The sequence below is a fragment of the Pelobates fuscus genome, chromosome 3 (assembly GCF_036172605.1).
Source record: "Pelobates fuscus isolate aPelFus1 chromosome 3, aPelFus1.pri, whole genome shotgun sequence".
Classification (NCBI taxonomy): Eukaryota; Metazoa; Chordata; class Amphibia; order Anura; family Pelobatidae; genus Pelobates; species Pelobates fuscus.
Genome location: NC_086319.1, coordinates 300,902,070 through 300,919,130, shown reverse-complemented (window position 1 = coordinate 300,919,130; position 17,061 = coordinate 300,902,070). Strand labels below are relative to the sequence as shown.

Below are 17,061 nucleotides of genomic sequence, written 5' to 3'. Positions count from 1 at the left end.
CATATTTAGGGAACTGATATCATTAAAAATAAATGTATACATATAGATAGATAAATATATATTATTTATTATATATTAAGCATAGTGTTATCCAATTAAATGCTATAACACAGCTATACCTAATTGAATATGAATAGAAACAAATAAAAAGGGTTATAAAAAAAACAAAATAGCACAACCCACTTTTAGTAAGATGCTGGATTCTGCAAATTCCAATGACTGTTGTTGTGTACGTTAGTATGTGAGGTAAGCTACTTTCCATGCAACATTTATAACGTTTCATGACTTCCCTGTCCACAAATGTCCAATGTCCCAGAGTACAAATGCTAAACACACTACCTGCCACATATCAAATGATGATACTAAAAAAAAAACAAGTACTAAATAAACCACACTAGTAACTGTAAATATTTTTACTAGACTTCATTTACCAAGAAATCAGAGGTAAGTTTAAAACACTATACAAGCACAATGTTTCTGTTTTTATGTATATCATTTCTTCTTTATGTAATGTCACTGTGCAGTAGACATGTCTCGGACCTGCCCTTGAGTTATAGTTTGCAATATGGCCGCTGTTATGCAATCCTATAGATCAGTATGTGAATTAAATTGTTAAATCTGTCTTTAGTTTGGGATGAATGCACTCCTCCTGGCAGCATGGTTTGGACACCTTCGGGTACTGCAGATACTTGTCAATGCAGGAGCCAAGATCAGCTGTCAAAACAAGGTAATGTTTGTTCTGCAAAATTCTTAAGCAATCTTTTTTAATTTTAGTAGAATCAGAGATTTAAAAAAAAAAACAGTGTTCGGTTTAGCCCCTCTTTTAATACAGCCCTACAAAATGCAAACAAATAAAAACATACTTATTCATTCTGGCGAGTCTGCACTGACATTTCTTGAGAACAGGAAGTAGCTAAAATCTTTTAAAATCCTTATTCTCCTATAGGTTTCAGTATAAAAATGGCGCATCAGGAGGTTATTTAGCTTTGAAAAACTCAAATGAAGCCACTTGCTTTGGTTAATATTAACAGCCGGATAGCTTCTGTCAGCTTTTAATGCACTGGTTATAAGCCTGTGGGCAGGAAGTAAATTTTGTGAGTCCCCAGTGGTTAGAAGAAACACATCAAATGCCAGCAGTTGGTTGTTTACTATGTCATTGTAAACTCTCTTTGACATGCAGAGTCGGATGAAGATTACCCATGGCCCTCAGCATATTGTCAGTTTGTGGCCCCCTCCTAGAGCCCTGGGCTCTGATTCTGTGAGTTTTGTATGTATGTCGGATAGACTGTGTTGTTTATGTGGACGAGGCTGTATGGTGATAGGCTAAGTTTGCCTGTGTTTGCTGGTTGAGTGTTGTTTGTTTGGTGACTTTGTGTGTGGAGTCTGACAGTTTTGTGTGTGGAATGGCCCTCTGGGGTTCATATCTCAGCCCAGGCTCTAGGAGACTGTCTATACCGCTTTAGGAGTAATCCAGCTCATCCTAATCTAGGAAAATGTATATTAATGTAAACTACAGTCTGTATAAAATAAAAAGTTACACTGATATAATTTTGTAATTGTGGCAAACGTAGATCCCAGATGTATTTGAATTACAGTTCCATTGATTCTTTGTCAACCTTAAATCAACTCTGTCATCTATAATGTATTTGCATACACCCCCAATAGTGAGATCCCTGCCACCTTCTTTTTCATTTATTTTTTATTTATATTTTATTAGAGTTATAAGCATGTATACATCTGTGACATTATATGCGAGGAATAAACAAATAGAGAGTATAAGGTTTAATATGGTCCAGCAAACACAGTAATGCCAGCAAGAGATGAAGAACATGGACAAAGGACAAATGGAAGGGACAAAGGACAAATGGAAGGCATCGGTCAAAAACAATAGCATTGGTCCATACATTAGGTGTAGTGATTGACCATATAGGTCATCAGAATTAGCTTATAATCTGTCTAGTAGCAATCGCTATGGAGTGTCCGAACTGTCCCTGACGGTAGGTACGTGTTTTTTAGTCGGGCTGGTGCGCTCTTCCTGAGGTTCTTTTCTCAGGTGGTGTATCTGCCCCGGTTGCTCCCTCTAATGCGTTGGTGGCTGATAGGCCTAATTTATGATAGAGCGTCTCTGGGTCATCCGAGGATGTCAGGGTGAGTGTTTCCGCGCCTTGTGTGACGGCCAGGGAGCCTTCTGAATTCCAGCGGTACTTGACTGAGCAGTCTCGCAACTTCTTAGCCACCGGTGCCAGCTGCCTCCTTTCTGCTAGGACAAGGAATGGGAGGTCACTGTAGATGGATAGATTATGGCCCTCAAAATGTACTCGACCCATTGTTCTGGATTTATTCAGGATGGCGGACCACACCGCAATGTCTTTGGTAGTTGCAATAATGTCTCTCAGTGCGTCCGCTGGTGCCGCTGCAGCTTTGCGCACCTGAAAAGCAGCTAGGATGCATGGGGGGTCGGTAGCCTTTTGAACTCCCATTGAGATAATCAGCTTTTGGACATATGACAGTATGTCCCCCCCTCTACCTGTTCAGGTATGCCTTTCAGGCTTACATTTCGTCGCCGGTGCCGGGACTCCAGTGTGGTCACCATTTTGTGCAGTTGCTTGACCTGTGAGGCGAGACCCTCCACCTGTTGTGTAGTCGTCTTGAGTTGAGTGTCCCGAGCCTGTTCTCTGACCTCAGTCGCTGATACTTTATGATGCAGGGCCTTTATGTCAGCTTGCGTTTCTTGGAGGTCTGACTTCCACACATCCCTTAGGTCCACTAATAACTTTTTAATGTCTCCCTTTGTGGATGGGGATGAATCTTCGTCTGAGTCAGCTTGCAGGTATACACCAGCTGGGTGAGGAGAGTTACTTGATTCCATCTCCTCAGGGGAGTCATCTGAGGCCCCTTGCTCACTATAATGGTCGGGTGCCAGTGCCGACCTTGCGGGTTCTGGCAGGGGTGTCCTCTCAAAGGATAGCCTTATATCCTGTAGCGCTTGCCTTTCTATCTGCATCTGTCTCTTGTGTTTGCGCCCCATAGTTGCTGTGAGTTGTTAAGGGTGCCAGCAATTACCCTTGCCGGCGTGGGGGGGGGGGGTGCGGTGGTCTCTGGTGGGGTCTACACCGGCCTTTAAGCCTTCAGGTACCTGAGCAGCGGGGCCGGCCGCCTCCCGTCTGCGCACACGTGGTAGGCCGCGGTTTGTGTTTCCGCCGATGTCAGAGATGACACTTTGGTCGCGGTGTAAAATGTTCACCGGGTGTCCCTCCAGCCTCTGTTGAGTGGCCTGGCTGTGGATGGGCTCGGTTCGAGCGGTATATACCCCAATTTGGGCACTCTTTTGCCGGAGCTCTGGGGAGTTGCGTCCTCCTGGCTCGGCAGTTAGGCTCCGCCCCCCCACCTTCTTTTTTCATCTGTAGCTGCTAGCTATGACTGTGGAAAGTGGCAAATCTTAAAGGACCCTATGACAAACTCCCCTTCCCATGTGAGTTTGCCACGAGCTCCTGGAGGAGCCTGCTTGCCAGCCTCCTGCCCACAGATTGTGGGCCCTGCAGGGGAACCTGTAAAAGACTGTTTAACTGGCTTGGTTCGTGCCCTTTCTCTATTCTGTTCGGAAACCGAACAGGCGCACCAACCATGGACCACCCGGGAGCTTGTTAAGCCTAATTGACAGTTTGTAAGACGTTCCAACGCAGTGTTCTAATTGTTCATCTGGGTGACCGATGTTCACATGAACGACCACGAGGTGGCGGCCATCTTGCTCGCGTGAATGCAGACAGCAGTGTTTGGTCGTCGAGTTCATGGAAGTGAAAACGGACACTGAAATTCCCGAACACCGCTGGACTTCCATGATCGCCTGTGTTCGGTTCTACACCACTTAGAAGGGCACTGTTTGGTGGAAATGTTCCCACGAACAAGGTGAACAAGCCCCAGGGTAAGACTATTGACTATGTTTGGTAGTTTATTCGTTTTTAAACTACCGAACTAGACCAACCGCTAACCATGATTTCATGGAACTGTTTTGGGCATAGGACCATGTGCACGGTTGGTCAAATATTTGACTTCCATGAAAATTTAGAACCCCTAAACCTTTCTGGGTGATTTTTGGATATGTTGGTCACCCAGATCGGGGCTATCAGGGGATATAACTTTTGTGGGGTTTTCATGTAGTTAAAGATTGTCAGACACCACTCTTTGTCTGAATTGTGACCAAAAAGCATTTTGCAGTCAAGAAATGTAAACCTGTTTGTTTTTTTTGTTTGTTTTTTTAACATGCAATGCTTAACCATAGGTGGCTTGAGTATGGAAATATCTACTTTTTAGGGCTTGAAAGCAGGGTTATTTCAGTGTATGCTATATTAAAGCCCTTTCTGTGTTATTCTATTCTTAAAATGACTTATTTTGTGTTATATTGCAAATTGCCCTCCAAGCCATTTTGATTATCAGTATGTATGGTCGGTCATTCTGGGATTCCTGCTTGTAATAAATAATAATTTAATTGTTTTATTTACAGGATGGCCTAAACATTCTCCACTGTGCAGCGCAGAGAGGTCATATCAAAGTTTTGGAGTTTATTATGGAGGATCTTGAAAACATCAAGTTGGACAAGGTGGACAAGGTAAGTGTGCCTGATATAGATTGTAAGTTCTTTTGAGCAGGGTCCTCATCAACCTATTGTTCCTGTAACACTTTTCAATTGTCACATTTATTGTTAAATCCCCCCCCCCCCCTTTATACTATTGTAACCCCCTTTATAATATTGTATGCCAATAATAATAAAAAAAGATCAGCCAGCTATATTATGTATGTTTAAAGGACCACTATAGTGCCAGAAAAACATACTCCTACCAGGGTTTGCAGCATTCTCCTCCCTCCTTGGTAAAAGGTAAGAAGAAGGGATGGGCAGACATTAATATAGATTTTCACATCTCACCCACCTACACACAGCATGCACCCTTCACACACAAACATACACACTACACCACTCACACACACACAGATTCCTTCACACACACCCACACACACTGCACCCATCACACTCTGCACCTTCACAAACTACACAGAACCCTTCAGACACATACAGCATCCCTCACACAAACACACACTACACCTTTCACACACAAACATATACACACAGCACTCTACAAAGTTAAAAAACAAAAACACTCCTTTCTAAAAACAAATGGTTACTGCGGCACTGGTGGGCGGTAAGGAAATTTTACTATTAACAAATATACAAAAGTGGGCGGTAGGTATAAATAGGTTGACTACCCCTGATCTAATTAAAGCAATATTGTAGTCACTTAACCAACTTTAGCTTAATGAAGCAGTTTTAGTGTATAGATCATGCCTCGCAGGTTTCACTGCTCAAATCACTGCCATTTAGGAGTCAAATCACTTTGTTTCTGTTTATGCAGCCATTGCCACACCTCCCCTGGCTTTGACACAGCCTACATGAAAAAAAACTGGTTTCACTTTCAATCAGATGTAATTTACCTTAAACAATTTTATCTCTTGCTCTGTAAATTGAACTTTAATCACATACAAACCCTCTTGCAGGGTCTAGCAGGCTATGAACATAGAAGGGGATAAGAAAATCTAAATTAAACAGAACTTGTAATAAAGGAAGCATAAACATTAGATGACTCTTTACAGGAAGTGTTGGTGAAGGCTGTGCAAGTCACATGCATGGAGGTGTGACTAGGGTCCATAAACAAAGTGATTTTACTCCTAAATGGCAGAGAATTGAGCAGTGGGACTGCAGAGGCATGATCTATACACCAAAACTGTTTCATTAAGCTGAAGTTGTTTTGGTGACTATAGTGTCCCTTTACGTTTAGGGAGCAACACAGCCAGATAGTGCTTTATGGTATGTTTCATGTAACTGCAGTATATGAATACTATAGAACACAGAAACGATTTGGTGAGTAGCTAACTGAGGGCTTAATATTCATTTTATTTTTAAACAGAAGATCATTGCAGAACCCCTTTGTAAGCAAGGGGGTCTTTAGAAACCCAACACCATGCTTTTTTTGTTTATTTTTGTGTTGTTTTTTTTTTTAATACATTGAATGTTAGGATGTTTCTTTCTGGCAATTTGCCTCCCTCTGTAGCAAGTTCATCACGGATTGCTTTGACTCAAGTGTGGGTTTAGAGCCTAGAAAATATATATATATTTTGGAGGCAAGGGATGGTTGGGGGTAACTCAATGGGAAATTACTTATTTTTTACAATTCTTTGTCCTGCTCTGTATTCACACAGCACATTCAATGGCTGTTGGATGTTTCTGTGCCATAAGTTTCTATTGGGTCAAAATCTAGTGACAGGGCAGTAATCAGTGTGCATGCTAAAATCTGTTTGCAAGTAGCACTTTGAGAATGGATTTTGTGACAACCCCAGACAGGAAGTTCAACTCGTTTTGAGCACCTGCACACATTTCCATTGATAGGTTCCTACAGAGGTTTCTGACGGCTTACTGAATAAAAACAAGCAACATTATATAATCTCTTTGGAATGGGGAAATAAGAGGAATAATAAACTATTAAATCATCATTTAACATCTGAGGAGCTGACCTCACTTAGCAAAACTCCGTGAAACCGAATCATAAAAATTCCACAGCAAAAACACAACACACCTGCCTGCTACCCTTATATTGTTTGTTTAACAAAGGTTGGGGATGCGTGTATACTTTACAACAGCGCAATGTAATTACTTCTTACTTCATAAAAATAAAACCGGATTTTCCACCAGTGCCACACGGTGGAATGTTAATATTTCACTTCCCTTAAAAGCAAGGTTTTTTCTTTAACATGGAGATAGCTTTAAACTGGTTAACCTGAAATTAGAGAGAAAGAGCAGATAGTGTTACTATTGCAGCAAAAAAAGTAGTCCTATTTCTTCAACTGCACAGTATTTCCCTTGCCATCCGGTGCTGAAACAAATAACGAGTTGTCTCTTTAAGATCCCTCTCATTGTACAGGCACCCCAATATTGAGTAAAGTCTTCAGCCTTTGTTAAGCTTTCTACCCAGGCGTTACAGAGCCAGCTAATCATATTTAAATGTGATATCTTTGTGGATATTTGTGATTTTGTTTCTCCTATTTCGAACGCTGACAGTCAGTGTCATTTACTAAACTGTGAATTATGGAGAATGTAAAATTAATTCAATGTGAATTTCACATTTTAGGTAGGCCAGAGTATCCAGATTTGAAATGTTCTGTAAGTCAGCTAGGTTTCCAGTTCAGCTATTTTGGTTTTGTTTTAAATGTTTTTTTCTTTAATTTGTTTAGCAGAAGAGCAGTCATATAGCAAATTATAAGTGCAGTTTTACATTTGCCTATGCAGAGGTTAAAAAGAGTAATGAAAGGCAATAACATATGCTATTTTGATCTGTGTGAAATTTGAAATTCACTTCTAATTCGCAACAATCGACACTTTGGTGAAAAATTGACAGTATACGAAGTGAGAAATGAGTAGGTGAAACTAATGCTTTTACAAAATTTTGATTTGTATTTAATACTTGAGATTACATTTAGTAACCAGTAAGTAACCAATCAAATGTACCCACAAACCATCAGTAAAATCAATCCCACAGAAAGAAAACTGAAGACCTCTTGGACAGAGGAGAATAAAATGGCTGCACCCAGATATTGATATCCAGCATAGACAAGAAAATATAATAAATATAAACTAAAGCAAGTGGCAAGGAGGGGGAGTATAATCATTAAGATGCAGAGGGGTATAAGGAAAGAAACTAAAGAAAAAAAAAAGACAGGTCAACTTTAAGTAACGTGTTTTGACGAGCTGGAGGGTTAGAGTAGGTGGATGTTTACTAAAAATCTATGGTAGGACAAGTTTCTGTTCTGTTCTGCATGACATAACAATGCATCTATTGATTTACCAAAAATGCAAGATGATTTACTTTGTTCTCGGCCATAACGATCCTACCTGTTTAGTCACACTGTCTCCAGGGAGAATGTTGTAATATGAGCTGTGTGCGTAGCGTGACTTAAACAGGGCTTATCACCTTGATGGCTCACACTCTTGCCCGGGAGGGTTTTAGAGGACCAGCAATGGCGAGGCTGAGGCATAAAATACATGAAAATTGTAGCACTGAGATATATAGTATCAATTAAGATTGTATACAAAGCCAATTATATAGTAACAACAGAAAGTATCACATTATCACCCATGCACCGTCCATTAAATATGCATCATCCTTTGCACACATCAACGACATGGCATCCATATACGCACTATTGTCACTGAAATAGCACAGATCATGCTGTACTTTAACCTCTGAGGTCCTGGTTTTTGGTAGTTGTCTTGTACAGTGGCTGTTTTTAAGCAGATACGAACCTACACTATATGCAGAGACATATGACGTCATGTGGATGATTACCGGTAGCTTAATTTTACTTATCACATCTTGCTGTCTAAGTTTACATTTCTACACTAGAAGATTGCAACTCTGTCAGTGGGAAAAAAGATTGTAGCATGAAGTAGGTTTCTGGTGTGAATCAGAAACATGCAGCCATAGTGAGACAAAACAAAGGTCAAGGCACAAGTAGAATGTATTTTAGAGTGACAATGCATAATTTAAAAGAAGAACATTGTCTGATTAATGCAGCACTGACACCGTTTGGGTTAATGCAGCACTGTCACCATCTGGGGGCTTTGCAGAATTTGTGGTCTAGTGGTGGTCTAGTGGCCAGGTATGGAGCAGGCAATGGCAAGTTCTACTTATCTGAACCTTTACTTCATGGGTGCCACCAACTTCTTGTGGCAGCTCCTCTTCAACTCCAGGAGCCAATGTCACTGAGGTCTATTGGAGGTCTACTGAGTTCTATGGAGAATCCTCCATAGATAAATCCAATTTCTTGCAACTGTCACTGGTGATGGGTGGGGGTGCTGACATTTCTAGATGGTGGTAGCTCCGCTCAATGCCTAGGAATGTCTGGTGGAGGAAATATGTAGAGACAAAGTCTCAGTATATCTTTTGACTTAAATTCAGTGAAATTCCAATCCAGTCAATATGATTCTATCTTTATGAAATGCAAATTGTTCAGGAGGAAATGGGGCGGGGGGAGGTATGACAGTGCCCCTTCAATGTAGGTGTGCTCATACAAGCTACTTATAAGACACACAAATACATTTCCAAATAACCTCATATGCCAGTTGTTGTCATGGTGACAGAGCAAGACCTTTGTAAGAGTTTAATGTTTTAATAAGTAAGGTTATTTAATTAGTGAAATGGGTGTAGTTTTAAATAAATGGGGGTTATTACTGAAGAAGTACGTTTTACTTCTCTTACTGTTAAAGATACACTAAGCCTTTTGTCCCCAATAATTTTAAGAAGCGTGTATAATTGTAATCTTATGTGCCACGTTAGTGTGACAAATTTGCAAGTCAACAACATTTATAACATTGCGAAAGGAAACAGTCGAAAAATGAGGAAAGAGGAGAGGTTTTGATTGGTGGAAAACTGACATCTTAACTTTTTCTCTATAACTAATGGAAAGCTCTTATAACTTACATTTTTCAAATGCATGTCATTTTATACTGTACGGGAAGCCTCCATTCCTCATTGTTAAGCCTGTAGGCCGGTTCAATATCTGACATTATAAATAGGAAGTGTCTGCTAAGGAATGCACACTTTCTACTATGCTTCAGGACATTTTAATTTCTAAATTTGGTCTCTCAGTTTTTTGTGATTTATGTACTCCATAACAATCTGTGTTTCTATTACAGCTAGGCAAGACCGCTTTTCATCTGGCCGCAGAACATGGAAAGATGGAGGTGGTTGAATTTCTGATTGGCTCTGGGTGCCAGCACAGCTTAAAGGACAAGGTAACAAAGTTACTCAAACCCTGGTAGAGTGTCAAGTGTCTGAGAATTACAGCACAAGTCTATGCTGTGCCACAGCAAGCAATGGGTCCTTTAACTGCTAGCTTCGAACAGTGTATGTTTTGTCCAGAAAGATATATTTTTTGTAAGGTCTTGACACACTGTTTTGGATTTGACAGTGTGTAAATATGTAGTAATTGGATGTACATTATTAACACTAATTAACCCTTTCTTACTAATTCATTTCAGGAAGCCAACACAGCACTGCACCTGGCTGCCAAGAATGGGCACGTTGACATCCTGCAAAGGATTGTGGAAATTGGAGTTGATCTCAATGAAAAAAACCTTGTAAGTGTATTCATAATGTGCCTTTCTTCGAGGTTGCATTGTAGGTATCAAACTTCATAGACTATTGTAAAACATATTGCTGGGATATAAACGAGCATTTTGGGGGCGACCAGTTTTTTAGTTGTTTATGGTAGTGTGTAAATTACTTGGAATTGACCTACCATTTCCTATGCCAATAATCAAAATACTGAATTTCTGATAAAGGAACCAGGAGTTGAAATTGCTTTTGTAGGATCACATTCTAGAACCATGTCAGGTGACATGTGAATTAGGATGGAAAAGGCCAATTGCAAAATCCCAGTGAACGTTAATAGGTATTAAATCAAATGATTATGGGAGGATAACAATTAAATGGCTGATACCTTTTTAGCAATGTATTCTAGACAGTGCATTACAATGCAAAGTGGAATATTTAATATATTCATTCATTTACAGTACAGGAAATGGATTAAATGAAAGCTTGGCACTAAGTCTGCAGAGCTTCATAAGTGGAAACAGCATATATAGATAAGATATTTACTGTGATAGAACACTGATGGTTTTTCTGTCATATAATGATGTGTCTGTATCCTGATTGTCAGCCTCACAAATCACTTAAGACCAATGCATGCAAGTAAGAATGGTTACTTTACATGTTTGTTTATATATTGCTGGTCTTGATCAGTAACATGCAGCCATAGTTAGACAAAAGTAAGGTCAGGGCACAAGCAGACAGTGATTTTAATCTAGTAAGAAGGTCAGTTACGAGTAAATTATTGTGTCACGTCTATTTTGTAAAGTATAGTAACACTGGATTTTGTATAGTTGATGCAAAGGAAGGAGGGGTTTTGATGATACCTGAGGATATTGGCAGGTAATTGATTTCAGGGAGCAGAAACCTCACTGGCTGAAATAAGCCTTGTGACTCTGGAAGTCTAACCATGTCATTGCTCTTATTGGCTGTGAAACATGATGTGAAAGGCTAAAAATAAGATGCTATTAAAAAAGAAAATTCTTAAACTCAGTAAGATTGTAAAAGTCTTCGGTTCTCCAAACATGTAATTATGAAGATAAATCCTTTAAAAGCTGTATTGCAAAAATGATGTCAGCCACTCCTGGTCTACGTAGACGTCACTGTAGATCCTACGGCTTAAAATTAGAGATGTCCAGAGGCATGTTTCAAGTTTTTGCGTGTTGGTTTTTAAGTAATTTGTTTTTTATATGTTTACTCCTTAATTTAGAATGCTTCATCTTGAATTGTTCTGCCATGTAGTATGTATAAGCAATTACAAAGTGATTTAAAATGCAAGCTTTCACCATTTAGGTCTATTTGTCAGGTTTGTTTTCCTAAATCTAGTTATTCAGCCATTGAGTTCATCACACTTATCAATTTCTCTTATCTTTAAAACTGAATTGTGAATAGAAACTTGTTTTAAATAGATAATAATGATTGTATTATGTTTTAGTACAATTGTGGCCATGAATGATATAATTATATAGATGCAAAGTCTCACCATCCCCTGCTACTGTTTGTGATGGTACTTAAGAAGTATTGGTGTTTTCTTCACAGGAAGGCCTTACAGCTTTACATCTTGCTGCAGAAGGTGGACACTTAGACTGTATCAGAATCCTAATCGATGCTGGGTGCGATGTGAATGTGCAGACAGAGGTAACCTTTTCAGCAGATCTTTACATGGCAGCATTAAATGCTTTAACTCCTTAACAGTCGTGGCTGTATGGGAGTTCCATGAAAAAAATAGTGCTGGAGCCCTTTGTCATGTGATCTCTAGCAATTCAGCCAATCACCAACCTCTGACTCTGATTGGTTAGAAACATGCAAATACATTTTATTCCTTAGATAGTTTACTTTGCACTTTCCATACTGCTGTATCTCAGCATAATGCGGAAAACAGTAGACACTCACACATTTCAGGCCTTAATGGCACTTCACCCGCAATTTTAACATTTCTTAAAGGAACACTGCAAGCACCATAACCACTAGAGTTAGCTGTAATTGTATGATGCCATGAATGCCTAAGCAAACTTCTGAATCCCCTCATTCATTATCAAGCTGGAGCAGTGGTGTATTTTGGATTTGTGCTGCCCTAGGCACGACTAAACTCTGGCACCCCCAAAATCTAAATTGCGCCCCCAATTCTCGTCAAGGCCATTTTTTTTGACTGACAGACACATGCCCTGACAGATACACAGTCATTGGCACACACTGTTTAACCAACACACTGACACACCGACTCACTGGCAGGCACACACTCTACGATACACACAAAATGACACTCACAGGCACACCCATTCTCACTGAAAAGACACACACTGACAGCTACACTCACTCACAGCAAGGTGGACAGCCCCAGAACATGATGCAAACAAGGCATTTGTCTGGGAGCTTGGGGTGGCATTTTTTGGCGCCCGCCCTGAAAGTGCCGCCCTAGGCAAATGCCTTGTTTGCCTTGTGGTAAATACATCCCTGAGCTGGAGTGAGAAGGAGCTTGGTATAACAGACAACTCTGTAATGTCTCCTCCCCCTTTTCTGCTTCTTGTGGGTGACTATAAACCTTGCCCCATTATCCCCATCCTCCTCCCCCCCCCCAAAAAAAAGTTGAACTTGTTACCATTGTATTACATCGTATACATAGTATACACTGTATTACATAAAAATTAATTTTCCTCTAAGTCTGCCTGATTGAGAAAAAAGAGAGAAAAAAACCCCACTGTATTATCAAATTTGTTACTCACAGTGACTATTAGTGACAGAGAGAAATGGATACGATAAAATCACATTACATTTATTTTTTGAAATAATATAATTTGTGGAGTTTTTGTATAACCGATTAGTGACAAAATAAGTAATTGATTTTTCTTTTCTTTCATAAAAACAATGAATCACATGTATGAACGTAATATGTAAGACATCAGAAAATTATGATTGAACCCTAATGGGATTAACGGGAAGCTACTCAAATAGGCTTGTTTTTTATACACAGTATGCTTGATCAGCTGTTTGAAACAATGTTAAACTAAAGTAAGTGTGACTCATGTGCCCTCTACTGGTTGAATTACAAGTCAACGCTAGCAAACTTTCACAATATTGAACTAAAGGCAGGGTTTCACTTCTCCACTTCACAGCCTATATAAAATGCCATTTTTGTTCTGCAGAAAGGAATGAACTCACTCCATTATACGGCTTTCCACGGCCATGTGGACATTGCAAGAACTCTTATTGATGCAGACATTAACATTAATGCCGTAAATCAAGTGAGTACAGTTTGCACAAAAACACACTTGTCTGTTCAAGTCCAGCTCTGTGGGCTACACGTTCTGTAAGGTAAACAATCCAGCATTAAGTACTCTTTGGAACATTTAAATGGTACTTAGGTTATTGAAGCATCTTCATCCAAAAATAGCACATTATATATTCCCTTTAAATGAGAGGAGGTAACCTGAGGCTATATTCATAGATTTCCTTGGCTTTTCTTTCATTACCAGCATTTATCTCGTCTATACCTTTGTTGCATCATTTTTTGCCAATTAACACTTCCAATGATGTGCATGGTTTTGTCAGATTTCAAGCAGTGTATATAAAATGAACTAATCTGGGTAATGCCTGATATTTACATTTTGCATTCCTTGTGCAAGTTTTGCTGTTACTATGACTCTTCCTGAAATTGTCATCATCTCCGGGAGGTGAATTTATGTTGATGTTAATGAGGATTGGTCTCAAGAGTTTGTTCAGAGATTAGTCCACATTAACTTTAATAAAGACTGCTCTTGGAAGTAAATATGTGAACGCTAAACCATTTCTTTTTTCTTCTCTTTTTTTGCAGCAAAATTCATCTGCTCTGCATATCTCTGTTCTGAGGAACTTCTCGTCCATAGTCAAGCTTTTCATTGACTGCGAGTGTGATCTGGATATCACAGACTATGTAAGAATTGGTTATTAACCCCCTAAACCATGGTATCAGCAGGTACTGATGAGATGTGTAAAGGCTCACAGAAAGCTCAACGGGAAAGTAGGACACCGAAATACAAATTACCCTATCAAAGAATTAGAAGGTTAGAATGTCACAGGGAAAGGATTGAGAGGCAGAAGGAAAGTCAAGAATAAAACTCAAGAGCAGAAGAAAGGTTAGGCAGAGGGTGTCTCACAGACAAGTACACAGGAACAAGTGAGAGACACATTCAGAACAATGTGAGACGTAGAGTAAGACTCACATAGACAGGGACATGGGAGAAAGTCAGTGAGATTCTGTTAGATAGAAATGTGGGAGAAGAATAGTGAGACTCAGAAAGAAGGGTGGGAGAGTTTAATGGGACTTACTCTAACAGGCACCTTATGGTTTCAGAACACTTCAGATAGGGTGCAGGCATATTAACCTGGAGAGAGAGTGTGTGTGTGTATATGTATATATAAATATCTTTGTTTTCTCACAGAGGCTTCAGACTCCTCTTCATATTGCGGCTGAGAATGGACGACAAGATATGGCTGAAATGATCCTCATTGCTGGAGTAAACCTGAAGCTGCAGGATAAGGTGCAATAAACAAACCATTTATACCCATCCGCAGGAGACTATGTTGCATATTATGTTGTTATCTCATCATTTCTCTTTCCAGCAAGGGAAGACATCGCTTGATGTGGCTGCACGTGGCAATCATATCAACCTTGCAGACATGATCATCAAGGCAGATCGTTTCTATAAGTGGGAGAAGGTACACAATTTACATTGTAGATACACGTTTCAGAGACTAACTCCTGATGATTTTCACTTTAGTGGATAATACTGCATAAAATGTGTCATTGCAAGTGAAGCTTCCCATATAGTAACATTAACATAGTGTCGTAACCATGCAGGGATGCTTGTCATAACCATAATCGTAATGATGGCAAGGTGTGATAAATAGAACGTTTCTACTCCTCGTTATCACAGGACAATATGAACAGTGATTCTGATTCGTGGGTGCCCAGAAACCTGACCTTTAGACAGGACCATCGTCTGGAAACACAGCACATCCGGTCTGTTATCTGGAGACTAGCAACAAAATACCTTAAACCCAACGAGTGGAAAAAGCTGGCACAGCACTGGAAATTTACTGATGCGCACATACGGGCTATAGAGCAGCAGTGGACAGGTGCAGAGAGTTTCTACATTGATTGATCAAGGGAAAAGGGCTGTGAAAGTGTATTTTGTCTGTTGTATGATGTAGCTAAAAGGAAGGTAATTAAACCGTATTTCACACTGGCAGTAAAGAAGCATTGACATTCTCCTAGAAAATCATGTTTTCATTGGAATCACTGTACATAAATCATAAAGGCTTTGTTTTTATTCAGGAGTGTATAGGCTTTGTGCTGCTCTGTTGTACCCTTTTCTGACCACTTACAAGAGGATTGAATTGAGTGGAGCTATGGTGCTAGTATTTGTAGATTCAGAGGCTGATTGACCACTCGGGAACATCAGTCATTGATCCAAGGCAGTCAGGGACCCAGCTGCATAACGATGCTTTTGCTGCGGATATTAAAAATCTCCCCAACCTCAAAGGCATCATCTTGAGAAATTTCAGCGAAAGATTGCAGGGGGCATATGAAGGCAAATTAATTTTCCTGCTCAGTGTGAGACCTGGCAGCATACCAGCTCTCTCTCAGTGCCAGGCCTCCTCTTTGCTTTACCTGCACATTGCTCTGTGTGAATTAGAGGTTGGGATGGAAAGTGACATCACATCCTCTGCTCTCTCCTTTTACACGGAGAGCTCTCACAGCATGCATGAACAGTGAGAACAAGCAACGACCTGGCAGGCACAGCAGATCCCTTTGAGGTATGATGCTTACACAAGATGGAGGGAGGAAAAATCAGGTTGGTGCAAAGAAACAGGCTAGGGGTGAAAATGGCGGAGGCATATGTGGGATGAAGGCGTGAGGGTCTACCACTTCCTACAGTTGTGTTTTGACATGTGGGTTAGACAAAGGTGTGATGTAAGACAAATGGGTTGTTTGGGAAGGAGAAGTGTGAGGTGACATAGAGGCACAGGTGAGTGGGGTGTGAGGGCGGACAGAAGTGGTGAAGAGGAGTGTCAAATTGTGTTAGATAGAGAGTCACAAAAGGGGAGACAAGGGTGACAGACAAAAGAGGGGGGTAATGGGAAGACACACATATACAGTGGGAAAGATTGAGAGAGACCGAGACTTAGAAGTTGGTTGTGGAGTCCTAATAACAAAATTAAAAAAACACTTGCCTATAAACACACACCTCATTATTAACATGCGGACACTGATTTTAAATACACACTTTATATTCACACACACTTAAATATACATCCCTGAAATCACACTCACACTGACTCCATACAGATATACTCCTACGTTCTCATACAAACTGCTCAAACCTACTCCTGCATTCACACACAGACAATGCATACAAATCTATGCCTGCATTCATACAGACTTCCCACACTAATTATACTAAATCCAAATATATGCCCTGCAGGACATTCATATACCATCACTCCCCTGTGTTCACACACACAAGTCCTCCACAAAAATACACCTTTACATTTATCACAAACAGACCCTTACAATCACACATCAACATTACACACAAACGCTACATGAAAGTAAATGTCTGCATTGTATACTCTCTGGCACTACCAAAAAAATTATACTGCAAGACTTACACTCACTAACATTACATACACTTTTGCTTTGACACTGATAACATGGAAGTACATACAAATATGTAACGGTTTTAACATACATTTCTTTAAATGTGTCCTTCCATTCACACTTCACACCAATCATACTGACATTATATGCAAAAAAAAAAAAAAAAGCACAAGCATCCACACAGACAACGCACAGGTGTATTCACACTGACTTTACACACTCAAATAC

At 40.0% G+C, this 17,061-nt stretch overlaps 1 protein-coding gene across 3 annotated transcripts in view; it reads left to right on the top strand.

Moving 5' to 3' along the window:
- The window catches only part of ANKDD1A (ankyrin repeat and death domain containing 1A), a 60,815-nt gene that overhangs the window by 40,135 nt on the left and 3,619 nt on the right, over positions 1–17,061 (top strand). For all 3 annotated transcript variants that reach the window (XM_063448810.1, XM_063448812.1, XM_063448811.1), the window contains 10 exons: positions 629–727; positions 4,502–4,606; positions 9,740–9,838; positions 10,085–10,183; positions 11,733–11,831; positions 13,337–13,435; positions 14,005–14,103; positions 14,612–14,710; positions 14,793–14,888; positions 15,107–15,308. In XM_063448810.1, the coding sequence (XP_063304880.1) occupies positions 629–727; positions 4,502–4,606; positions 9,740–9,838; positions 10,085–10,183; positions 11,733–11,831; positions 13,337–13,435; positions 14,005–14,103; positions 14,612–14,710; positions 14,793–14,888; positions 15,107–15,308 (1,096 nt within the window). The remainder of the gene's footprint in view (positions 1–628; positions 728–4,501; positions 4,607–9,739; positions 9,839–10,084; positions 10,184–11,732; positions 11,832–13,336; positions 13,436–14,004; positions 14,104–14,611; positions 14,711–14,792; positions 14,889–15,106; positions 15,309–17,061) is intronic.